Source organism: Ipomoea nil, unplaced genomic scaffold (assembly GCF_001879475.1).
Source record: "Ipomoea nil cultivar Tokyo-kokei standard unplaced genomic scaffold, Asagao_1.1 scaffold0188, whole genome shotgun sequence".
NCBI classification, from domain to species: domain Eukaryota; kingdom Viridiplantae; phylum Streptophyta; class Magnoliopsida; order Solanales; family Convolvulaceae; genus Ipomoea; species Ipomoea nil.
In genome coordinates, this window is record NW_017616616.1 from 4,831,473 (window position 1) to 4,855,581 (window position 24,109).

Genomic DNA, 24,109 nt, shown 5'->3' on the forward strand with positions numbered 1-24,109 from the left:
CGCTAATACAATCCGCTATCCGCTAACTGCTGAATGTCAAACAAGACCAAGAGATAAAAAAGACAAGTATCAAATCAAGCTCAATTTGAAATAATGTATAAGTGTATAACTATTATGTTTACCTACCGCTTTAAGCACATAAGTTGGTTGTTATGCCTTATAATTAATTGTTTTGAGTTTATTTTTATAAACTATGTCTTTAAGATTATCCGGAGTATTAAAATAAACAACTCACTCACAAACTCATATAATAAACATTTACTTAAACAGTGCATTAATCACTTTTAGTTTTTTTTTGGTTTTTTTTTTTTTGGGGGGGGAGGGTGGGGGTGGGGGGGTAGGTGGGTTGGGGGTGTGGCGGTACAATGGCCTAAGTTTCTAGTAATACACTAATGCTACTTATTGATGGTGCAATATAATGAGGTTGACTAAATTGTACCAGTTCTGCAGTTTATGCTTCAAATTGGTGAGATTTCAATCTCAAATAAGTGATTATGGGTTGATCTCAACTGATGTCCAAAGCTTCTCTCCATTGATGCTGCATCTAGATGCAAATGCTATCCTTCTGTTACTCTTTAAATTCAAAAAATCAACCTGTGCACACACATGACATTAGAGAGGCAATGCAATTATCATATTCACTTAAGTAGTTAAGTTGATAATGTAACAATCTGAACCTGCTCAGGATCCAAAACTAGCAGGCAAAATGCATCAGTTGGACCAGCAGAAGGACCCAATGAATTTTCCTGAGATGATTGATCATCCAATGAAGGAAGTCCCGGAGAGGGTCCCAAGTACTGAAGTCTTGATTTCAGAGAACTAGCAAACCAAGCTGTCTGTCTTTGCTGCATAGTGTATAACCAAGTAAGGAAAGCAATCTAGTTCTGTGTCCTTGCCAGACTGAATTTAATGAAATCCACATGTAAAGAGATCAAAGCTTCACTTATTTTGACGATATATGGGACTATGGGATCACACATGATACAAGATGTGTTTAGTGCTTTTTGTTCTTGACAGTGAATTTGATGGATAGATAAAGAGATATGATTAGTATAGGGCTATGTTTTCTACTAAGTAGCTGGTTGCAGCCTTCAACGGCGGATACAATACAGACAACTAAGATGTGTTTTTGTAGCAGAGAGGCATTAGTCCTCCCTGTTCTAAGGCTTAGCCTATATGTACATGGAGATTGTGAGATGACAGTTAAGATATGGACAGCCTGGGGCAGTATCTTGTATTGCCCAAACTCCCAGGCTTCACATGTCTTGTGTGTACTGTGTAGTGGACATAAAGGTTGTGTCACCATGTAATTAGTCCAAGAACCTGACCTGATTTTGCAAATGATATGTGCCAATGGTGGAGGCAAGCACTTGATAACATTTAATTACTAGTGCAAAAGTGAGCCTATTTTAGTTATGTAGAGAATAGCTCACTGAAATTGAACAAGGTATTCAAGTATTCCACGTATCAGAGGCAGATAATAAAACCACTAGTACTCCAATACAAACATAAATTGTGTCTGGGCCTTTGACCTTCCATAAACAAAGCATCTGAAGTATTCGCCCACACAAACACATATAGGACAGTATGCATATGCAAATATTTCAGTTATCCAGTATTACCTGAAGCTTATCTGGATCAGGGTTTGATGCATCAATCACATCCACTCTTCCATTAATTCGATACTGCTCCCAGGAATCAGTAAAATACCAGCATATCTGAAACCTCACAACTCAGCAATTTGTTTACAATTAAAAGCAGCAAGATTATTTCAAAAAAAAAAAAAAAAAAAAAAAAAAAAAAAAAAACAGTCAGACACAAACTATAAAGAAAAGAAAAAAGTTCCCCAGAGAAGTAAATGAGAGTGCATTGCACCAGTTTGGTTCACAATTAGATAAAAAGTAGTTCACTTATCTATAGATTCCTCTCCAATATCAACCAGAATCCACAATATAAAACATTACACAAAACAAAGCAATTGGTTTTCAATCAAAAGCACTGATCTTTAAGTACCTCTGCGAATGGGCAGTGCTTTATATCTTCGATCTGCATTGATTATATGTGAAAGATCATATATTTTTTAGTTTTTTTTTTCTTTCAAAACAGGAAAAACAAAAAAAAAAAAAGTAATCTCAGAAGTTCAGGAAAAGATACATGCCAATAATTCAGCATCAGAGAAAAACAGGAGAGAGTATCACAGGGAAGAACCTTTCGAGTTCTGGAATCGGTATAAATTTGGATCCTATCACTGTTATCTTCAAAACCTCTGAAACAAAATGCCCCAACAAAGTCAAGGAAAAGCAAAAAATCAGCAAAACTTTTTACATGCCGATAAATTCTTCAAGAGAGTTCAAAATTTTATACGAGACACAGACCTGAAGACGACGGTACGATTTGAGGGCCTTCCATTTGATCCAACTGTAGCCTGAAGGAGAAAAATAAAAAAGAAAAAGTCAAAATATAACAGAAAATGGCAAATGCGATGCGTGATTGATGTGTGGATATTTACAAGTTGAAGATAGATGGAGTGCTTGAGGTGAGAATTAGAGTTTAGAGAGTTCAGAAGAAGGTTCTTCCATGGAGCTGCTGTTGCCGAGGTACCCATTTCGCCGGATTGTCACCGGAGATGTTGGATTGGCGCTGGAGCTCAGTGACATGTAATAGCAATCATTTATTGGAAAGAATGACTTAAGGGTCCGTTTGAAAAATGATTTTGTAAATTGAGTCATTTTTTTTTGTTTGGAAGCACAACAGAAAACTGTCTATGTTTGTTTGGTTTATTTTCTAAAAATGAGAAAGAATTGTATAATTAAATATTTTATATAATTAAATATTTTATTTAAAATAAAAAATATTTATAATAATAATTATTTTTTTGAAATCAAATAATAGTAATTATTAAAAAGTTAAAAAAATTTAAAAAAAAAAAAAAAAAAAAAAAACAGACGGAAGAAACCAGAGATAACTTCTATATGGTTTCCTTCGCCGGAAATCAAAGAGAAGCTTTCTCTGGTTTTCCTTGCCGGAAGAAATCAGAGAGAACTTCTCGTCGAAACCAGAGAAAAGTTCTCTTTGGTTTCCCTCGCCGGAAGAAATCAAAAAGCAAGACAAAATAAATCTAACACATAATTTAAGAACTAAATCAATCACATACTAGGAATATAATCTCAGACGCTCAACCACAACTTTTACAATTCAATAATATTCAATCTATATCTATTATCTAGCATTAAAAATTAAAATACATTGTATGAAGCTTAGCCGGGTTGGCGAAGGTATTCAGAGACTAGGATGTGGGGTGCTGGAATGGAAGATTATTCCACCTTTTTTCGTCACAAAAAATATGTGTATATGAATTGATAACACTTCAAATATAGCAACAATCTAATGATAAACTAAAGACAAAAAAAAAATTTAAAAATAATCCTATGCGAGTTAAATTGTGAGAAAATTAAATAAAAAAACACAAATAATAATAACTTTTTTTTTCGATGATGACATGGGTATCACTCAAGACATGTTCAACAATAGAGTTGTCTGTGAACACGATAAAACCAAAACCTCTGCCCAAACCAGTGATTCTGTCTCTAATGGTCTCGGAGCTTTTGATCTCTCCATATTTACTAAAGTAATCCCTCAGGGTTTGTTCGTTAGTGTCGTGTGACAGTCCTCCTACAAAAAGCTTAATTTGCTGGTGCTCCATCCGAGAAAACTGAGAGAAGAATCGACGACAACGAGTACAGAGAGAATTGAGAGAAGAATCGACGACAACGAGAATTAACGTAAGTCTTTTATTTTTTATTTTTTTTTATTTTTTATATCGGAACTCCACATAAATCTATTAAAACTAACTTGTATTTAGGAAGGTTGTAGTAAAAATAATAATCATGTCCAAAAAATAGAAAATATATAATACATGGGAGGATTATGATATATAGAAAATAGAAATTTTATGGACTTATTTGACCATTTTCTCTATCTTATTATTGAAATGGTTATATTAGCTTGCTGAATGACTACACCGTAAGATATAAGATCATCTCACACAAGCAAATTTCACATTTCCATCTTTTTTCCGATCTTAGACTACCAATTTTAACGGTGTATTTTAACAGAGATTAATTTATAGACTGATGTTATTGTTATATTCCCTCCCTGGTGGCTGTATGTGTTGCGTGCAGCCTCAGGAGAACGGGCTATTACTTGACTTTTGTTACTTCAGATATTTGTAGTCACAGTTATGATCAAATAGTATGAAAAATTATAAGGAAAATAATAATAATAATAATAATAATAATAATAATAATAATAATAATAATAAGGAATAAGGGTCAAATAGGCCATCGAACTGCACACAATAAAACAATTAGGTCACTGAACTTAAAAAACCAACAATTGAGTCCCTAAACTAATCAATTTCAAACAATTCTTTTAATTAGAAGGTTTCCAACAGGTCAACAGGTCATCCTTCCAAATTAATTATTTTTTAAAATTTAAATTTTAAAAATTAATTATTTAAATTAAATAAAAAATAAAAAATAAAAAATAAAAAAAACTGGTTCCAGCCGGAGACGTCTCCGGCTGGATTCCAAGTTTTTTTTTTTTTTTTTAATAATTTAATTTAAAAATAATTAATTTTTAAAATTTATATTTTAAAAAAATAATTAATTTGGGAGATGACCTGTTGACCTGTTGGAAACCTTCAAATTGGAAGAATTGTTTGAAATTGATTAGTTTAGGGACCTAATTGTTGATTTTTTAAGTTCAATGGCCTAATTGTTTTATCGTGTGCAGTTCGATGGCCTATTTGACCCTTATTCCTAATAATAATAATAATAATAATAATAATAATAAAGTCATGTAACAACTAGAATACAAATAAATGGAGTAATTTCACTTTTACTCTCACCAAGATTCATCAACTCTCTTGAAAACATTTGCAACAGATTGACATCAAAAGTAGGATAATAAATCAAAGCCAACACCTTAATTCTGTCTATTTATAATGTCACTGGGATACACTAATAACCAAATAACAAGTTTAGGCCAGACTAAAAACGAAGAGAATGATAGGACAATGGCAAACCAGAGATATTATTTGTTGAACAACTCGATCACTGATTATTGCGATATCACCCAGCAACTTGCCGGTTAGATGCCTGAGGCTGAGCTACCACCACCGCTCCCTCATTACTGCTTCCCAAGCCAAGGTTCATAGCCAGGTCCTCAACTGCTACCTTGATAACATCTGTACGAACGCCAATATCGGTAGCATAACGGCTCATGCAGTACATCCCCGCTGTTACTGTGGCCACACCAACAGGACTGGGAATTAGTAACTTGAGAGGAGAAGAGATAAGTGCTGCTAAAGGGGCACCAATCACTGAAGATGCCTGCCCACTCCTTCCAGCTCCCAACCTATCTAGTGTAAGAAGGCCTGTTTTGCAGTACAAGGCAAAGTCTTCACAGTTGTTCTGGAATACATCATAATTCCCAAATCCATTTTGGAGAAGATGCATTGCTCGGTGTATGACTGTCTCAGGGGAGTCTGATGCTGCAGTGGTGCAAGTGCCCCCTCGAACTTTGGCAAGAAAAACTGAAGGTGTCACTCCATACTCAAAGCAGTAGAGAGAGCCATTCTTGAGGAAGCAGTCCAGACAAGAAAGTACTACTCCACTACTGGGTTGCCTAAATCCACAATCCGGAAAGGTTGGGCAGGATATGGATGAAGAAAGATTCAACACTTCTTCATCATCAGCAGTATCAGAAGAATTCTCAATGCGGGTAAAATGAACAACTTTGCTTCCACCAACATAAATGCCTGTGTATCAGACATATGATAATGCTTTTGATTTTTAGCTTTAAGAAATTCAGGTAAAGATGAGCACAAGAATGGCTAATACATCTGAAACCTGGAAATTTATTACTTATCTATTTGAAAGCAGAAGAATAGGAGGCAACTTTGTGCAGAAAATAAATGAGAAGAGGGCAAGATGTACTTAATTCAATCAACATAAGGGAGGGAGTGAACTCTTAGGAGTACAGTTGATCAGTCTCACTGTTAGCAGGTTTGATAAACAGCAGGCCTTACCAATGCATATAATGATACGGCAAAATCCTTTTAACTTCTAATTGCATCAGGTAATGGTAAAGGAGATGAAACTGACACATATGAAACACAGAGTCGCAGAAACATGTATAAAAGAACTTAAGGAGCTTCTCTCTCTAAGACAAAAGCCTTAAGCCTTAGAGAGAGAGAAGCTAAATGATTATGGATCCAGGTCACTACCTGAAGCAGAAAGCTTGGTATCAGATAAAATTTCTCCATGGAGAATTTCAGGTGTGTCAATGAAGGGCCAGGCTCTAAAATGATCTGGTAACCAGCCATCGAAAAATGACTTAAGACCTTGTATTCTATAAAAAGTAATATCTGCAGTCATTCGATTTTGATGGTTCTCCTTGTCCTAGTTTTTTCCTAGTCTGCCCACATTACTAGCACTATCAAATGGCCCAATGGCTAATTAATTATCTGACATGGTAGCAATGTGCTAATCCTCATTATGATGCCAAGGAGAATAACCAAGACCAGCAGAGGATAATTGCTATGCCAAGGTAAACTACTACTTTGTAAAACACCACACTACAATAGCCACTTGAAGATTTTGTGAGATCTCACCATTCAAAGGGAGGGAGGACCAATTATTTCTTAAGCTAGTAGCATACTAATGTCAAAGAATCAAAATGTATAATGTTGGAAGCAAAGTAATTTAAAAACTACTTTAAGTCAATTATCCCAAACACGCAAGATAAGCAATACTAAGATTGTAAATCATAGACGTTGGGTAAAGCTTATGCTAATGGATTATGATTGTGGATTTGAGGTTTACGAAACTACAAGTTACTCAAATATTATTATCCCAAATCATGAATACAAAATATAATCTATAATCTTAACGATCTAAGTAAATGAATTTTCCTCGAGCAATTAGTCCCAAATCAATTGAAAAAAAAAAAAAAAAAAAAAAAAAAAAAAAAAAACTAAAATCATCGCATAGAATAAGAACAAGATTAGAGCAAAAATGTTATTTAAACAAAATTGGGGAAGTCAAAAGACTGGAATTTTACACACCTATGGCAGAAATGCAAAATGCATCCGAGTATACAGAAAGCAGAAGGGGGGTGACAGAGAGAACCACATAAATGGTAGCCCAATTTCAGATTTTTTTACAGCTTACCAAATTTCATCATTACTGGTTAAGAGAGGAAAATATGAGAGTGGAAAGCAGTATAGATGCAGATACGAGCATTTTGGGAAAGCATTGTGAATTACCGTGGTGGGAGTAAGCAAAAAGGGCCCTATAAGTGTATATATGATCCCCGGGTTTGATCTCACTTCTCTCGACCCTGTTTGTCAGCAACCCCATTTCCTGCTATTAATGCTCTGCACTTGACTTTTGAGGTTGAAGTCTACTCAGAATAAAGTAACCATCTTTGCCACCAGAACCAAAACTAGAACAAAGAAATAGACATGGTTCACCGAACCACCGTTATTTTTCTGCTCAACAACCGTTACCTATGGGATGGATAGTATATTAGCAGCAGCGATGACGACGACGATGGTGAGAGTGACATTTGCTGATGATTTTCTTGAACAACTCCTGCCGTTTTCTTTGTCCTTTTTGACTCCAATATAATGTGGAACGGACTTCTTTGGATACAGAAAAATGGGGTTATATTACATCCAAAAATACTACTCGTATTTTAAACACATACTCTTAACTTTTACTCACTTTAATTCAAATTTTATTAGAAAAAATAAAAAGAATAGTTCTCACTTATATTCAAATTTTATTAGAAGAAAAAAAAAAAACAATCGACATAACTTTTTATATTAAGCAATCAAAACATGCTTCATTATATAAAATATAAAATATAAAATGAAAATACACGTAGAACTATTCATTATATCTACTCTCAATTTCTATTTATTTTTTTTATTGATGAAGTTGTATCATAATTTATTTGATTTTAAAAATAATGAGCCATCGTTTTTACTCATTTATTCTTTTTAATAATATTTCTACACATAATCAAAATTATATTTCATGGTACTACATTTATCATTTTTTATAAAAATGAAGTGGGTGCCGGGTGGTGGCGATATAGATCAAAGTGGAATTAAAGTTCTGATTATTCTATTTGGCACCAAGAAAAAAGTTCATTATTCACACCTGTTTCTGATTATGGTTTTTGTACCGCAAAAAGTAATTCCTTGCCTCTCTTACACGTTAGGCATGATGGATTTCTTGCAAAAAAAAAAAAAAAAAAAAAAAAACATATTTGATGGATAATTGGATGGAGTTAGTTATCGAAATGGTTCTTTGACTATAACGAAATTATCAATTTGACCCTTGACTATTTTTTTGACTTAATTAAGTATATCAACTTTAAAAATCTTAATTAATTTGGTCTTCTGTTGTTAAGCTGTGAAACGTTTGTTTACTCGGGACTAAATTTGTAATTTCACTATAGTTAATGACTCATTCCATTAACTAAATATTTGATTTAATAAGAGAGGAAATAGTGCATGTGATGGCCGAAATAGTCCCTTGACTATAGCAAAAGTGCGTAATTTTAAAATTTAAAGTGTGTAAGTTTATAGGTTAAGGTGCGTAAGTTTATAGTTTTAGGTGCCTAGGTTTAAATCTTAAAGCGCTCAAGTTTAAAACTTAAGGTGTGTAAGTTTTTAGCTTAAGGTATATAAATTTTTAGTTTAAGGTGCATAAGTTTATAGCTTAAGGAACCATTTTGGTCATCGTATGTTTAAAGCTTAAGGTGTGTCACTTTATAGTTTAAGGTGCATCATTTTAACTCTTAAGGTGCGTATGTTTAAAGCTTAAAGTGTACCATTTTTCAGCTTTAAGGTGCATAAGTTCGAAGTTTAAGGTGCGTAAGTTTATAGCTTTAGGTGCCTAAGTTTAAAGTTTAAGGTGCTTAAGTTTAAAGCTTAAGGTGCATAAGTTTAAAGATTAAAGTGTGTTATTTTATAGTTTAAGGCGCATCGATTTAAGGTGCGTATGTTTAAAGTTTAAGATGCATTATTTTTCAACTTAAGGTGCATAAGTTCGAAGTTTAAGGTGCATTAGTTTGAGACACTTGATCATTCGCATATCAGGAAGAGCATCTTTAAAAAAAAAAATCTTTTTATTTTGAGCCGTTGATCTAATCTAGATCAATGGCTCCCAATTTTTTTTATATGGAATACCCTTCTCACATGAACCATTCCCTATTTATGGTACTAAATTATTAATTTAAAAATTATTTAAAGAATAATTATTTTGAAAATTTTGTTTTTAAAGTATATATTAACGACTAATTAGTGTGGAACGGAACAGGTGTTTGTTCAGGCCTTGTCTTGCGGATGATTTCCTTTTTTTTCAATTTCAAAATGCTGAGTATAAATCAGTCCCCTCCCCATTTAATTCTTTTTTTCTCTTTTATTAGTTATTATACTATACTATATATATATATATTATTTTATTTTACAAAAGAAGAATAATCCAATAAATTGATTCCCTTTCCTTTTTGTGTTTTATAAAATTACTGAAAGGAGAGTTTATAATTATTTAATTAATTTTTCCCTTCATCGCGTCTTCTTCCCTCTACAACATCCCATCGCCGGCATTCCACCAACTTTTTCTTTTATAATAATGGTATAGGTTTGATTTGAGAGAGGGGGTGAAGAGCGTAAAGGGCGTGGATTTTTTAGACAATAGAAGCTGAAAAGTATGAGTTGAATGAAGAAGATTTTAAGAAATTCGCGGTATTATAATGGAAAGTGGTGTTAAGGTTAATAATGCACGCATTCGATTGTCGTCCTCGTCTACTTCGTGGCCGGCATGTAGAGCAGATGTATCTTTCCCGTTGTCGAAGAGTGCATTAGATCTCAATGCCAGTTTTTCCGCATCCGGACTTGACATCGAATGTCGATCCCGACGAGTATTGTTCGGCGAGAGGCGATCGGCACTCGAGTATTCAGAGGCATTCTTCCAAGTGCAGCAGACTCGCGGGCCCCTTTTCGGAGATGTCTTCTCCAGCCGCCTCTGATTAGATTGCGTTTTAGCTCTCTCTTCCTCCTCGCCTTTCTTTGGGCTGTTGTGTTCCTTGCTGTTTTTCCTTTTTCGTTTTCTTCGTCTACTGCTGTTTGGTCGGTCGCCGGGATGACTAGTTCCGGTACTCGATCGGTATCGTTTCATTCCGGAAATGGGCCCGGGATTGGTATTGGAAATGGGAGCTTCCTGGGTTTTTCTGCCAACGGAAAATATCGGTTGTTTGCAAGTTCTAATGAGCAGTCTGACCTTGAGGAGGTTGACTACGTGGAGAAAGATCCCAGAGGTCGATACCTTCGGGTAATAATGTGGTTTCATTCATTTTTCTTTATTTCAGATTTTGTTATGTCTGCCAGAGTTCCAAGGTTGAATTCTCTTCTTGTTAAAGAAGAATAGTGGCATAACTAAGAGCCTGTTTTCTTTTCGTCAGTAGTCTCGGGAGTATCCAAAAACAATAGTGTGCTATGTTTATTCTTCAGTCATTCACATCATTCTGTTTTCTCTTTCAGTATAACCAAGTATTGGGCAAGGGAGCTTTCAAGACTGTGTATGCACTTTCCCCCCTCTTTCTCTTCCCCGTTCTGTGGATTCCATAGACTTATTTGATTCTTGTTTTGTTTCGCATTTTAATAGCTATAAGGCATTTGACCAAATTGATGGAATTGAAGTTGCATGGAGTCGAGTAAAAATTGCTGACATGTTACAGTCACCAGAAGATTTGGAAAAGCTATATTCTGAGGTTCATCTTCTTAGACAGTTGAAACATGAAAACGTTATAAAGTTCTGTGATTCATGGATTGATGACAAGAAGAAGACAATTAACATGATTACCGAGCTCTTTACATCTGGGAGCCTGAGACAGTATGTTTTTCTTGGTTTTCTCTAGTATCCATATGAACTTCCTATTCATACAAAAAAAAAAAAAAGGACTTTCTGTTCTTATATAATCACTGCAACTATTTTGGCTATTAGATATCGCAAGAAGCACAAAACTATTGATATGAAAGCTATCAAGAATTGGGCTAGGCAAATTCTTCAAGGTTTAGCCTATCTTCATAGTCAGAACCCTCCTATCATTCACAGAGACTTGAAATGTGACAATATATTTGTGAATGGAAATCGAGGTGAAATAAAAATTGGCGACCTTGGATTGGCAACTGTTCTGCAGCAGTCTACTGCCAAGAGTGTGATTGGTATGAAAATGTTTCCAATAGCACCCTTTTGAAGTTATGGTATTCTTTCACAATGCTTAGTTTGTGTGTTCTCTGCCAGGAACTCCTGAATTTATGGCCCCTGAGCTTTATGAAGAGGAATATAATGAACTAGTTGACATCTATTCCTTTGGCATGTGTATGCTGGAAATGGTCACCTTGGATTTTCCTTACAGTGAGTGCAAGAATCCAGCACAAATTTATAAGAAAGTTACCTCGGTTAGTTCAGCTATCTTTGCCTAAAAACTATTCAATATTTATTTTTTATGTAGTTCGTTATCAATATCTAAGGCATACTGCATACTCAGGGTATAAAACCTGCATCTCTAAGCAAGGTTACTGATCCTGAAGTCAGAGAATTCATCAAGAAATGTTTGGTTGCAGCACCTCAAAGGTCGCCTGCTAAGGAGCTTCTTAAAGATGCCTTTTTTCAATTAGAGAAATCTAAAAAGCCACTATACGTTCCATTGCAGTTACCTAATCAAATTCCAATATCATTAAGTTCATTGAACTATGAACCTAACTCAATGGATATAGATCCTGAGCATAACCAGTCTGCGAGTACAGACTCCAATTGTGAAAGTCCAAATGCTCAAGTATTGGAATTCCAAAGATTTCATCGGAATAATGAATTCAAGTTAAGGGGAGAGAAGAATGATGACAGCTCAATTTCATTGACCTTGCGCATTGCAGATCCCTGTGGTATGTGCAGAAGAATTTATTTCTTCTTTTTCTTCTAGGAATTAGCATGTGACTTTTTCTTTTTCACTTTTTTTTTTTTTTTTTTTCCTGACAGGTCAAGTGAGGAATATACACTTTCTCTTCTATCTTGACACTGACACCGCACTTTCAGTTGCGGGTGAGATGGTTGAACAATTGGAGCTAGCCAAGCACGATGTTGCTTTCATTGCGGATTTTATCAATTACCTAATAATGAGAATTATACCTGGTTGGAAGCCCTCATCTGAGTATGATTGTAGTGGAGGAAAAAGTACATGTGAAGGGGATGAGGCCATGACAGGCTGTACTTCCAATTCAACTCTTCATCAAGATGATATTTCAAGTAGTCAAAGCGAAATTAGTTCCCAAGTTGATAAGGGGAAGGTGTATCTCCATTCAAGAGTTGCATCTTCTCATGTGGCTGAAATGGTGGATAAAGAATCTCAAGGATCAATTGCATTTGAGGTTATGGTTATGGGTAATCATGTTTCTGCAAGGAATATGATGTCATCCGGAAGTGTAGATTACGGTGTTGATGGGATGTGTAAAGGTTCGGGTGGGATGATTTCAGATATGGATTTGTGGGATTTATGGCAGGATGAATATAAAGTGCAGGGAAATGGAAATGTAAGTGAATTAACAAAGCACATGGAATGGACTTTTGCAGATATGAGTGGAACACGTATATTTCTGAACCCAGCAGGCAATTCTCTGTCGATGGAGAAAACCCGGGAGACGACGGAGCTAAATGTGCATCTTGCGTCAATTGAAGAGCATTACCAGCAGTGGTTTCAACAGCTGTCAAGAATGAGGGAGGAGGCATTGCAAGCAGCGAGGAAGCAATGGATAACGAAGTAGGCAGTGAATTGAATGAATGATGCGGACAAATTGTTTATATATCTGTCCATGTTTATTATTATTAAGTATTATTATTATTATTATTATTATTATTATTATTTATTTATTTATTTTGAAATTGAGGTTTATGATTTCCATGTTAGCATTTGGTTTATGTTATCTGTAAAAATTGGGTATGGTGTCCTTGTACAACTAAACATTTCTTCAGTCCTCAAGGTTTTATATGGGGGTGAAGATGTTGTATAAGATTTGTATATAAAGTTTTAGTTGCATGCCACCTTGATCCTGTCTTATTTGTTACATACCATGTTTTGAGTTATATGATATACTGCAAATTCAAAGATGATGCCACATGTCTTATTTGTTACATACCATGTTTTGAGTTATATGATATACTGCAAATTCAAAGATGATGCCACATTATACTACTTTTGGTCACTCTCCTCTATTACAATGTAGTATCTAAGAGCCAATAACGTCGTATCTGTTCATATACTTTCTCAATCTACTGAAACACAAAGAGTCAATAACGCCATCTGTTCATATACATTCTCAATCTACTGTGGAAGTCCAACCCGAGTACCATTAGACCACATAGTCTTGGAATTGTAACTCTTATCATCTGAAACTGAATTGAATTTCCTCTCTCATCTGGTATCAAATTCAGCCTTAGGTTAGATCCTCCTCTTTTTCCTCCTCCTCTCCCAAAATGTCGACAAATTCATATGAAAGAACTATCACCACCATTGCCCCACAGCCGGCCACTACCTCCAATCCCCTATCCTCGGCACATCACTTTGTGTCGATAAAATTAACCTCCAGAAATTACCTGTTTTGGCGTACGCAGCTACTCTCGTTCCTCCAGGGTCAAGAGCTGCTCGGGTATGTCGACGACGAAATTGTGTGTCCACCGCCTACTGTCGACGACTCCCCTCCCGGCGACTCCGCATTCAGCGTGGCCACCACCGGTCCGGTCCTTAATCCGGCTTACAGGTCATGGGTGAAGCAAGACCAATCCATACTGTTGCTTCTCGTCTCCTCCATGTCCGACGAGGTGTTACACCTAGCGGTTGGCCGGAACACGGCGAAGGAGGTGTGGGACTCCATCACTGCCGCCTTGGGCTCTAGCACGCGGGCTCGCTGCTTGAATCTCCTTGGGCAGTTCCAATCACTGCGTTAAGGGAATTCATCACCGGCGGACTACATCGGGCAGGCGCAACTCATCGTGGAGGCTCTCGTGGTGGTGTACTGCACGCGTCCGATTGGGCACTTGTGGTGTGTTTCACGCATAACAAAGAAGGCATTTTTTTTTTTCAAAAACCAACTTTTCCTACAAGAACCCAATACATTCTCTCTTCTTTTACAACACGTTTGGTTTACGGAATGAATTTGGAGGGAATATGAATGTTATTCCACATGGAATGAAATAGGTAAGGAATATAATATGAATTGTATTTTATTGTTTGGTTCGATGAAGGAATAGACTTTAGTAATTGTATTACAGTGTTTGGTTGGTTAAAGGAATATAAATGGAATAGGAATAAACAGTCGGTTTTCCAGCTCGAACCCTTCCTCATTAACTCATCGTCAGGGCACAGACTGTGGGGCTTCTTGATGGAGAATATACTCCGGGTTTAGGTTCCCCGTACGCTCTGTGCTCTTGTTTGGGTCGGGGTCAAACGGTTCGGTTCAGGTCTTGGTCCACGGGTCAAAGTCAAACCCACCCACGCTTGGACCTATAAAAGGGGCCTTGGCCCTCCATTTTAGGGGTTCCTTCTAGAAAATATAAGAACACTTATGAATAAAAGATCTCTTTAAGCTATTTCCTCTTGCTTATTCTCTACATTGTTCATATATACACTATAGTTTATACATACGGTATACTCGCTGCGTACAATCGGGAATTAACCATATCAGAATTGTATAGCATAAATGTTCTTTCAACCGTGTTTTACCCTGCGAAATCTAGGCAACGCTCCTAACACTTTTGGAAAAGAGTTTTCGCTCAACTCGTGCTAACCACCAACCCGAATCATCCATTCGTTCTTCCCATAATTTTTTCATAAAATAATAATCATTTTTCGACATAATATAATAATCATCCATTCGTGTTTCATTTTTTATTTATATAATTTTGTATTAAATAATTAATTAAACATTGAAGTTTGTCAAGACACTTTTTTTTTTTTTTTTTTTTTTTGACATTGGAATGTAGCTAAAAATTCAAAATTGTTTTGGTTTATAAGTTTACTAAATATTACTAGTTAAAATAAATATTACGAATTTATGTACGTTGATGTCAATAAGTTGGAGCGAGTCTTCAATCTATAAACTCTTGCAATTAATGTCATTTTTATTTTTTTTAAAGAAAAAGAAAAATAAAAAAGAGAGTAATGGTTCTATCACAATTGCATTTTTTAATTATCCATTTACAACAAGACATCACAAAAAACAAGCATATATATATATATATATATATATATATGTATATATATATATATATATATATATATATATATATATATATATATTAGATCATTGACATATAAAAAAAATGTTATTAAATGTGCATACAGAATTAATTAATTATTTAATACAAAATGATATAAATTAAAAATGACTAAAAATGATCTATACTTTACGGAACCATTTAAAAAATAAAAAATAAATCAAACTATATAGGAAATTGGTTAACTATAAAGCCTTTATCCATATAATTCAGGTAAATTACGAAACATCCAGTATCTATTATATAAAATGTTAGAGAATCAGTTGAACACAAACTTAATACAAGGCCATTCTCATTTCTCATGAAAGATTGTTACTTCTCAGCTTGACGTGGCAAACTGGTTCAGTGCAGCATCCAATTCATACGTGTGCTAATTTCGTTCATCTGGTTGATAAGTCAAAAGCATAAACACACGATCAAGCTAAGGTTAATCATAATTTCAAGAATGAGTGTCTGTCTTCCCACGCAAACTTCTCTGATCTAAGCCCTCGATCTAACAATGACAACAAGATCTTACATGAAACCCACTATGGTTCAAAGTCAGAGTATAACCACACGCCAGGAATTGAAGAACCTCACTAGATCGATGTTCATCTTCCATTATTTTGATCTAAGCTACCTGTATGAAGTAAGCAAACCAATTTAAAGAATATGATTTTATTTAGGAGCAAAGGTTGAAGAGTTCAATACAAACACTAGCTAATTGAATTAGTGTGATCCGTGCACATGAGACATCCACAAGGTAGCTACCACAAACATAAACATAAACATAAACATGGAATAGATAAATTCACATATGTTGTAAAAAATAAAAATAAAAAAGAAGCAGACCTTTGGTTCTTCGTTATTACTTTGTTCAGTAGTCCAGACTATATCTTTCAATCCAGAATTCAAATTTTTGTAGAACTGCCATTTTCCAGATGGTGAAAATATAAATAAATTATTAGCTATTATCTTAGAATTGAATTAGCAGTTCTGAGTAGACTTCTAGAAATCAAAATTAGACATGCCTTGTGAAATTCTAAAGTGTCACCACCAGTTTTCCGGAGTTGAACCATGTGCAAGGAGGGAGCCACCTCAAACACCTGCAGCAAAGAGTAGGGATCAAATGGACCTTTTATTTTTTTGCAATAGCAACAGTATAGAATTCATCTATAGTTATGCTATTCATCTGAACAAATTGAAGCCACAGGAAGGAATATGCCATTACTGATTTAGTGCACCACACTTTTCATATGACTAAAAAAAAGTGAAGGCTTTCCATTAGCAAGGTTAAGTTGATACCTCAGTGGCAACAGAAAGACGACCTTTCCTCCCAGTCTGATCACCCTGTAATTTAATCTAAATTCAAGATAATGATTAACCAGTGAGATTGTGAAATACATCAGAGCAATATAATTACAATGTGACAATACTCTGTAAAAATCAATTAACCAACATCGGAAACTTTACATGATGTGCTAAAGGTTTAAGTTAGTACCTTGTAATTTCTTTTCTGGACATTGAAACCCATAGGTTTTGCTGTTTCCTCAATTTTAGACACTATTTCATTTGCAGGGCTCTTGGAAGTAAAGCATGTTTCTCTTTTTACATGGTTCTGTACATTGTATGTCCATTCAAAAGGTAACAACTATGTTACACAAACACAAACAACACATTTAATTTAAAATCCATTTTGAAATCAGACATTGAGCATTCAAAAATCCAATGACTATCTGAGCATGCACTTCTCTAAATTTTCAACAAATGGAGCTTCTACAACTAGTAACTGGGAATGAAGATTCTTTATATTTTCATGTAATATAAAAATAGTAGCATCAGGAAAAGATTGCATGTTATACATAGAACAAAATGTGTGTTTATATGGACGTACCATTTGTTTCTCAAACAAATTTTCCAGATTGAAACCGTGAGACCTAGAAATAAGTTCAAAGGCATTCATGGATTCAGGTTTCTCTTTCATTTCGGTAACAAGATTTTCCTGACAGATTATTAAAAAGATTATTATTATTGAAATAAATAAATAAATCAGATATGCTCACTTGCTGGTTATAGGGATTAAACTTGTAAGTGGGAGATATAACCATGTAGCCTAATTATGTAGTAAAACTTGATAATTAATACAGTAGATTTTCTTCATCTATAAACACCAACAGAGAGTGGACTATAAATAAATGATATACACAATATAGTGGGAGGGGGGGGGGGGGGGGGGGGGGGGGTGAAGATGCTTCTGCTAATAAATAATAACAGAAATGTATGGTGAGAGCACTGGATTCCTTATTGCCCAAAAGGTCTTTCCTGTAGTGTCATTGCTTTTCCATTCAAAGGGATTAAATTCTCCCTGACGTTGGATCTCATCAAAATCATGCTGAGCATGTGGTCACTAAAGAGGGAAGCAAACTTATGTTTGCACTTTCAAACTACACTTTACAAGGAGCAGACCAAAGCCAACATTAATTATAAACAAAACACCTTACCTCTGAGTCATTGAAAACAGCATCCACATCATCAAGAGTTACATCCTCATCTGGCTGAAAGTGAGGTGGTTTGTAACCTTTCTTGAACCAATCATTTTTCAAAATCTCTGGAATTGTTATTCGCTGAAAAGAACAAAAAAAAGAAAAGAAAAAGCATACCAGTATTTTCATATTGTGTTTAGTAAAGACAAGGAAAATAGTGAACGGGTGAAAAACTAAAAGAAAATGGACTGATCGGCAGTGAAAACTAGAAAAGCATGGAAAATGGTCACTTGCTCAGTTTATGACACAAGTGCATAACTGTACAAAAAGTTATTGGATAATGAGGGATAGGTTTCTGAAAATTAAATGCAAGGAAGTTTAAAAGCAGTGAGGAACTCATGATGCAGTCCAATAGCTATTGGTCACACACTGAGTATGGTGGAAATCCTTAGATTAGTGTGATCTGATGGTAAGGAATGGAAATACGAGGATGACTCAAAGGATGTAACATCAGAAGAGATAAAGTGGTGTATGTGTTCAGGAGAATAACAATATTAACCCTTATGTAGGTGATAATAACCAGGGGTCATGTCATGTCAATATTAACCCTTATGGTAAGGAATGGAAATACTAGGGGTCATGTCATGAACAAAGTAGACAGTCAAATGTACGAGGAAGGACAAAAAACAGAATGATAGCAAAAGAAGGCATCTGTTTATTACCCAAGATTCAAGAAGCCATAATAGGATTTATGAGGGGAAGAGAAATATTCATTAGTATTGTCACTATGGAAAACTCAAATGAGTCTGTCAAATTGTGTTTGTATTATAGCACAGAAGTTCAAAGAATTTTCAAATAACAAAACAATCTTTCATTAAAATAACAAAATTATTTTATTTTATTTAAAAAAAAAAAAAAAAAAAAAAAAACCTACATGCATCTATTAATAATCATCAACAGATGTGACAAAATATCAAGAAATGAGGAAAAGCTCGTAAGCAGAAGTTAGATTATATATGTATGCTGTGGAGGGACTCTAGAAAGGTGTTCTTCTTATGGCATCCAGAGAAGTTTATATCTTTAATCAGATCTCTCGATAAATTGTGTGGGCAGGTTATTTTTGTAGATGATTGGACTTGGCAGTTGTACAAATGGCCTAGGAAAGCTTAGATGCATTTGCTTAATGGGGTAGCAACCACAACCACATTATAAGCCTTTAATGGTGAGGCAGGGAGAGAATAAACCTTTATACAAGAAGAAATAAAGACACTACATGGTTGTTGCTTTTTATTCGCTCTATATCTCATTGTCATAACAAGTTGATAAGATAACAATGGTGTATCAATATAATAAAACCATTGTGATGGAACCAACAACGGTTGAGGTTCCTAGTGAGTCACCTGGCTCTCTATCCTCTTTGCCTACCACAAATCCACAGGCTGCACCACCATCTAAGCCTATTCCTGCTGAGAAACTGTAAGCCAATTCATTACCTGTGTAATATAGGACCCTTTGTACATATTTTGACACACAGGAATACATAAAGCCCTTTCTTCTTTCACAACTAACTTGCATAAACAGAGCTCTTACTTCTTTCACACTTGGATCTTTCCATAAAACATTAGCCTAAAATTGATTTAGAAACTTGTTTTCAGTAGTAATGACATAATAACTCTATTATTGAGTGTATTCTTTTGTGATCAAAATGAGATTGACAAAAATAATCAATAAAAGTTAATAGTTGATATTATAAAGAAGTAACAATCGGTATAAGTTGTGAGACTCACTGTGACAGGATTTGGGTCAAGAATACGTTTAATTAGCTTTTTGGAACTTGATGAGAACCATGATGGAAAAGCAAAACTAGCCTTTTGAATCTGGGAAAAAGAAACAAAAAGTAATCAACATGATGACTAAAGTGGGATTCAAAATACTAGATTAAGGACCAATGCCCTTATGCCCATAAACTTACTCTCCTATACAAAACCGTGAGGTTTGGTTCATCAAATGGCAAGTATCCTGCCATTAAAACGAAAAGAATGACTCCACAAGACCATACGTCGGCAGATGTACCATTATAGCCTTTGTCAGCGAGCACCTGATGCAATAGATAATGATACAAGAAACTGAAAAATATTGAGTACTCAACTATTTTCCCAAACATCTAATAATTCTTACCTCAGGGGCAACATAATTTGGTGTGCCACAAGCAGTATGAAGGAGTCCATCTTCCTATAACGATAAGAATGATGACAAAATAAGAAGCTCTAAATTAAGTTAATGGAATTATCTCCAGTAGGAATGTGTATGGACTATAGAATATGACAAAGAAACAATATAGTTAACAACAAAGGTAAAGGTCTAAGTGCACAAGGCTCTTGCATCATGGAGGGTGGTTGTGCAACCTAACCAGCCTTACCTCTACTTTTAGAGAGGTTGCCTCCAAGGTTTAATGACCTAGTGGTCAACAAGAAAGACTAGCAACTACACCAAGTCTAGCATTCAAGTGATATTGTAAATAACATTTAACAAAAAGAGCAACTTGAGAAGTATATAGTTATATCAGTCAAGGCAGCACTGCAGCAGCATTTAATCTGAATTTTTTATTTAGTACCCAACTTGTCACCCACTTCCAAATCCTTAGAAATTCAGACGCTAACAACTATATGGATCATCTAAGATATCTACCATGCTTTTGCAGATGTAATTAATTCAGAAGAATTCCATAAATGAGATAGAAAGGGTCTGTCATCACAAGAAATTCTTCGCCCAAAATGACATAGAAGGTCAAATTTGCACTTTCCTTCCATGAGATTCATCAATACCTATACATGAGTATATAGTTTTTTCCTAAAAAGGCCTTGGCAAGAGCTCAATAGTACCCCCACACAACTAAACCATTAAATGAGGGATGTGGAATCTGGATCTTGTATAATTTACTGATGATGATTATATGATTCCATATTTCTTCATCAGCAATATGCTGCAGGTAAAACATGTCTAATTATTACAAAGTTTACAAGCAAGCATCATTTATGCTCTTGACAACTCAACTTTGACATGTAAATTTTTTCTGGATAAATTTCTTTCGTTTAGTAGTAGATCTATGCTCCCATGCATCTATGAAAGTAGTTCCTATAATAAATCAAGCTTGAAGATTTGCAGCACTTACTCGCACTTGCTTTGGAAGTGCACTCAGCCCAAAGTCAGAAACTTTAAGAATGCCAAATGAGTCTAACAATAGATTCTCAGGCTAAAAAAAAAACAGAAGAAGTTAGGCCACATGAATGAACCGTGGAACAAAAGTTTGAGATTTCAAAGAAAAAAGTCAGTCATTTATGAAGGGTGAACAGTTTCTTGCAACCTTCAAATCTCTGTGGTAAACACCTCTGCTGTGACAGTAATCCACAGCATTGATAAGCTGTTGGAAATATCCTCTAGCTTCATCTTCCTTAAGTCTCCCATGTCTAGCCTGGCAAAAATTGCAACAAATAAAACTGCCATAGCAAGTAATCAAAGAAAAGACCCTATAAAAGTTCAAGGTATCAAACACTTACTATTTTATCAAAGAGCTCACCCCCATTTGCATACTCAAGTACAATGTAAATCTTTGTTTTGCTTGCCAGAACCTATTTTTCATATACAACTAGTTTTCAACTTGGAAGAAATACAACACTAAAAGGGAACAGATTTTTGGGTCCAATCAAGCAATTTCAAAAAAAAAAAAAGAATACCAGTATACCACATATTCCAATTTTGGTGCAATAGAAAACCACGAGAAGAAATGAAGAATCAATTTTAATTTGATTTCCTTCAATATGAAACCAGTAAATTTTAACAAATGGAAAAAAATGTTTTTAGATTTTTAATGTAAATTTATTTCATGCTTACTGGGCTATAAGACACGAAAATTGGGATGGTCACATTGGCCATACAAGTTTCGACTTTCGATATAAAGGAACAAGCTAAGACAGACAATATTAAAGAGAATGCAACAGGATTTGAAAGTACCTCAAAGATTCTTAGAACATTGGGATGTTTGATCAACTTCATTGTAGATATTTCTCTCTTAATCTAGCAGACCAAAAATGGGATCCAAATTCATCATATAGATATAAAAATTAGGTCTGGGGAATCACAAAACATCCGGAGGTATCAAAGTTCGAATTTTCTCAAGTATATATATAGAAATGAAAACACAAACTGTAAAACAGGAAGGCGTTGATATGAATAAAGAAATACTGAAATAAATAAGAGGACGAGAAATTAGGACCCCTTCGACCATCTTGTGACGTAGGATGCGGTCACGGTCGATGATTTTGATGGCGACGCTCTCGCCGGAGTCGAGGTTGGTGGCATACTTGACCTTTGCAAAACTGCCCTCCCCCAACGTATTTCCCAATTCATATTTGCCTACCCGAGTCCGCGTCGCCGGCGTTCCCACCGCTGCAATAGAGGAGGACGAAGGAAAAGTAATGGCGGTGCTGCTCATTCTCCGTGCTTGTGTTTGCATGGATGTGCCGTGTGAGGCAAATTATACCATGGAGTAAGATTTATTTGTGATGTAAAATAATATTTAGATTTTGTATTAGAATTGTATTTAATAAATTATATATCTATATCTATATGTCTATATCTATATTCTATATTCTATATCTATATATATCTACATATCTATATATCTACCTATATATATATATAGCTAGGTTAAAATTCTGGTGCGGGTGAATGTTTCCCGTGTGCGGTTGTGCGGGTGATTAATGTGCGTGAATTTTGTACTTAATGTATGTGGGTTTTGTACGTAATGTTCGTGAGTCTTGTGCTTAATGTGTGTGAGTGTGTAGTGCTTAATGCGTGTGAGTTTTGTACTTAAAGTGCGTGAGTTGTGTACTTAATGTGCATGAGAATGTACTTAATGTGAGTTGTTGTTGAAACTTAACGAGTTTTGTGCTTAATGTGCGTGAGTTTTGTACTTAAGGTTCGTGAGTTTTGTACTTAATATGCGTGAGTGTGTACTTAATGTAAGTTGTTGCTAAAACTTAAGGTGCGTGAGTTTATGTTCTGGATGTATTTTGTTTGTGTGTTTAATGTGCGTCTGTTGTGTACTTAAAGTGCGCTAGTGTAATGCTTAATGTGAGTCCACCCGCACCTGATCACTTCCCTATATATCTATATCTATATATCTATATATATATATATATATATATATATCTATATAATAACAGAAGTGTCTAGCCAAATTTTCTCACCAAAACACATAGACATTTTTGTAATATCATTTCAAATTAAAATTAATTACACTTTCCTTTCATATGGTAATTTTATATTATTTTTAGAGTTAATTCTATTTTTAGTCCTAGATTTATAGGTCAGAATCCACTTTTAGTCCTTTTTTTCTCAAAACATCTCCTTTTGGTCATAGTATTATTGTGACATGATCAATTTTGGTCCTCTATCGACAAAATCGTTGAAATTTCATTAAATTGAAAGACATTTTGATCTATTTAATACAAAGTGTGTTGACTCGTTATATTTTTTATGTTTATTTTTTTTTTGAAAAAATTCATTATTGAGGAGCGAAATGCCCTTGTATTTAACGAAATTTCAACTTTTTTTTTTTTTTATAAAGGCCTAAAACTAGTCGTGTCACAATAATATTAGGACCAAAAATGAATGTTCTGATACAAAAAAGACTAAAAGTGGACTGCTACCTATAAATCTAGGACCAAAAATGGAATTAACTCTTAATTTTAACTTGAGTTTATTTTTCTCCTTTTCTTTTTGTAAAAATAAAACTAATGTATAAAAAATATATCATTAAAAATTCTAAATTAAGATCTTTTGAATGACATCCATATATTATATTTTATTTGTTATTATTAAATAGATCTATAGGTATATAAATTTATTACTCTAGTGTAATATTTATGTACATTAAACTTTGTTTTTATTAACATATAGAAACATTATGAACCTATTATAAAATGAATGGAAATACATATGATGTACATTTAGTTTATGATTTTTTGATATTACAACTTATTTTATAGACATATAGAATAAATATTATAATAAATTTCGCTTTTAGTCCATTAAGTATTATACATGAATCACACTTGGTCCTTGACTATTAAATTTTTTTAATTAGGTGCATGACTGTGTATTTTGTATCACATTTGGTCTTGTCATCCAATTTTTCGGTCTAATATTTATATACATTAAACTTTGTTTTTATAAACA

At 34.6% G+C, this 24,109-nt stretch overlaps 5 protein-coding genes across 12 annotated transcripts; 2 read left to right on the forward strand and 3 right to left on the reverse strand.

Moving 5' to 3' along the window:
- Positions 1–325: 325 nt before the first annotated feature.
- Positions 326–2,693, reverse strand: LOC109185822 (pyridoxine/pyridoxamine 5'-phosphate oxidase 2). Its single transcript, XM_019335773.1, has 7 exons — positions 2,510–2,693; positions 2,376–2,425; positions 2,209–2,266; positions 2,014–2,046; positions 1,623–1,718; positions 678–845; positions 326–594 (listed from the first exon to the last, which is right to left on the reverse strand). Exons 1-7 carry the CDS (start codon positions 2,603–2,605, stop codon positions 493–495), a joined length of 603 nt encoding a protein of 200 aa, XP_019191318.1. The 5' UTR covers positions 2,606–2,693; the 3' UTR covers positions 326–492.
- A 2,152-nt stretch (positions 2,694–4,845) lies between these two features.
- Positions 4,846–7,706, reverse strand: LOC109185831. The gene is made up of 2 exons (XM_019335782.1): positions 7,331–7,706; positions 4,846–5,821 (listed from the first exon to the last, which is right to left on the reverse strand). Exons 1-2 carry the CDS (start codon positions 7,422–7,424, stop codon positions 5,133–5,135), a joined length of 783 nt encoding a protein of 260 aa, XP_019191327.1. The 5' UTR covers positions 7,425–7,706; the 3' UTR covers positions 4,846–5,132.
- A 1,846-nt stretch (positions 7,707–9,552) lies between these two features.
- LOC109185842 (probable serine/threonine-protein kinase WNK10) lies at positions 9,553–13,175 on the forward strand. Its single transcript, XM_019335793.1, has 7 exons — positions 9,553–10,409; positions 10,619–10,656; positions 10,743–10,970; positions 11,082–11,302; positions 11,382–11,539; positions 11,629–12,022; positions 12,117–13,175. Exons 1-7 carry the CDS (start codon positions 9,984–9,986, stop codon positions 12,896–12,898), a joined length of 2,247 nt encoding a protein of 748 aa, XP_019191338.1. The 5' UTR covers positions 9,553–9,983; the 3' UTR covers positions 12,899–13,175.
- Positions 13,176–13,607: 432 nt separating this feature from the next.
- LOC109186811 lies at positions 13,608–14,078 on the forward strand. Its single transcript, XM_019336968.1, has one exon. It carries the CDS (start codon positions 13,608–13,610, stop codon positions 14,076–14,078), a length of 471 nt encoding a protein of 156 aa, XP_019192513.1.
- A 1,499-nt stretch (positions 14,079–15,577) lies between these two features.
- LOC109185851 (CBL-interacting serine/threonine-protein kinase 9) lies at positions 15,578–22,457 on the reverse strand. Of its 8 annotated transcripts, none has more exons than XM_019335858.1 (15): positions 22,143–22,457; positions 21,881–21,943; positions 21,447–21,498; positions 21,234–21,341; positions 21,042–21,122; positions 20,048–20,101; positions 19,842–19,967; positions 19,657–19,746; positions 17,888–18,010; positions 17,281–17,388; positions 16,888–17,004; positions 16,692–16,748; positions 16,418–16,492; positions 16,239–16,313; positions 15,594–16,026 (listed from the first exon to the last, which is right to left on the reverse strand). In XM_019335858.1, exons 3-15 carry the CDS (start codon positions 21,456–21,458, stop codon positions 16,018–16,020), a joined length of 1,035 nt encoding a protein of 344 aa, XP_019191403.1. In that variant the 5' UTR covers positions 21,459–21,498; positions 21,881–21,943; positions 22,143–22,457; the 3' UTR covers positions 15,594–16,017. The 8 variants fall into 8 exon arrangements, with proteins under 8 accessions (XP_019191356.1, XP_019191403.1, XP_019191348.1 ...); XM_019335803.1 differs by having other exon boundaries at positions 21,427–21,498; XM_019335811.1 differs by lacking the exon at positions 16,239–16,313 and having other exon boundaries at positions 15,578–16,026; positions 21,427–21,498.
- Positions 22,458–24,109: the final 1,652 nt, after the last annotated feature.

Bases quoted from the DNA above. Each gene is read 5' to 3' on its own strand.
- LOC109185822 (XM_019335773.1), bottom strand. From the start codon at position 2,605: ATGGGTACCTCGGCAACAGCAGCTCCATGGAAGAACCTTCTTCTGAAC. The intron at 2,047-2,208 runs GTTCTTCCCTGT...TAATCAATGCAG, and splicing joins CCGATTCCAGAACTCGAAAG to ATCGAAGATATAAAGCACTG. The intron at 595-677 runs GTTCAGATTGTT...GTGTGTGCACAG, and splicing joins TAGTTTTGGATCCTGAGCAG to GTTGATTTTTTGAATTTAAA.
- LOC109185831 (XM_019335782.1), bottom strand. From the start codon at position 7,424: ATGGGGTTGCTGACAAACAGGGTCGAGAGAAGTGAGATCAAACCCGGG. The intron at 5,822-7,330 runs GTAATTCACAAT...TCTGATACACAG, and splicing joins TTTTGCTTACTCCCACCACG to GCATTTATGTTGGTGGAAGC.
- LOC109185842 (XM_019335793.1), top strand. From the start codon at position 9,984: ATGTCGATCCCGACGAGTATTGTTCGGCGAGAGGCGATCGGCACTCGA. The intron at 10,410-10,618 runs GTAATAATGTGG...TTTCTCTTTCAG, and splicing joins CCAGAGGTCGATACCTTCGG to TATAACCAAGTATTGGGCAA. The intron at 11,303-11,381 runs GTATGAAAATGT...GTTCTCTGCCAG, and splicing joins TACTGCCAAGAGTGTGATTG to GAACTCCTGAATTTATGGCC.
- LOC109186811 (XM_019336968.1), top strand. From the start codon at position 13,608: ATGTCGACAAATTCATATGAAAGAACTATCACCACCATTGCCCCACAG.
- LOC109185851 (XM_019335803.1), bottom strand. From the start codon at position 22,382: ATGCAAACACAAGCACGGAGAATGAGCAGCACCGCCATTACTTTTCCT. The intron at 21,342-21,426 runs GTAAGTGTTTGA...AATTTTTGCCAG, and splicing joins GTGAGCTCTTTGATAAAATA to GCTAGACATGGGAGACTTAA. The intron at 16,493-16,691 runs GTATCAACTTAA...TCTTTGCTGCAG, and splicing joins GTCTTTCTGTTGCCACTGAG to GTGTTTGAGGTGGCTCCCTC.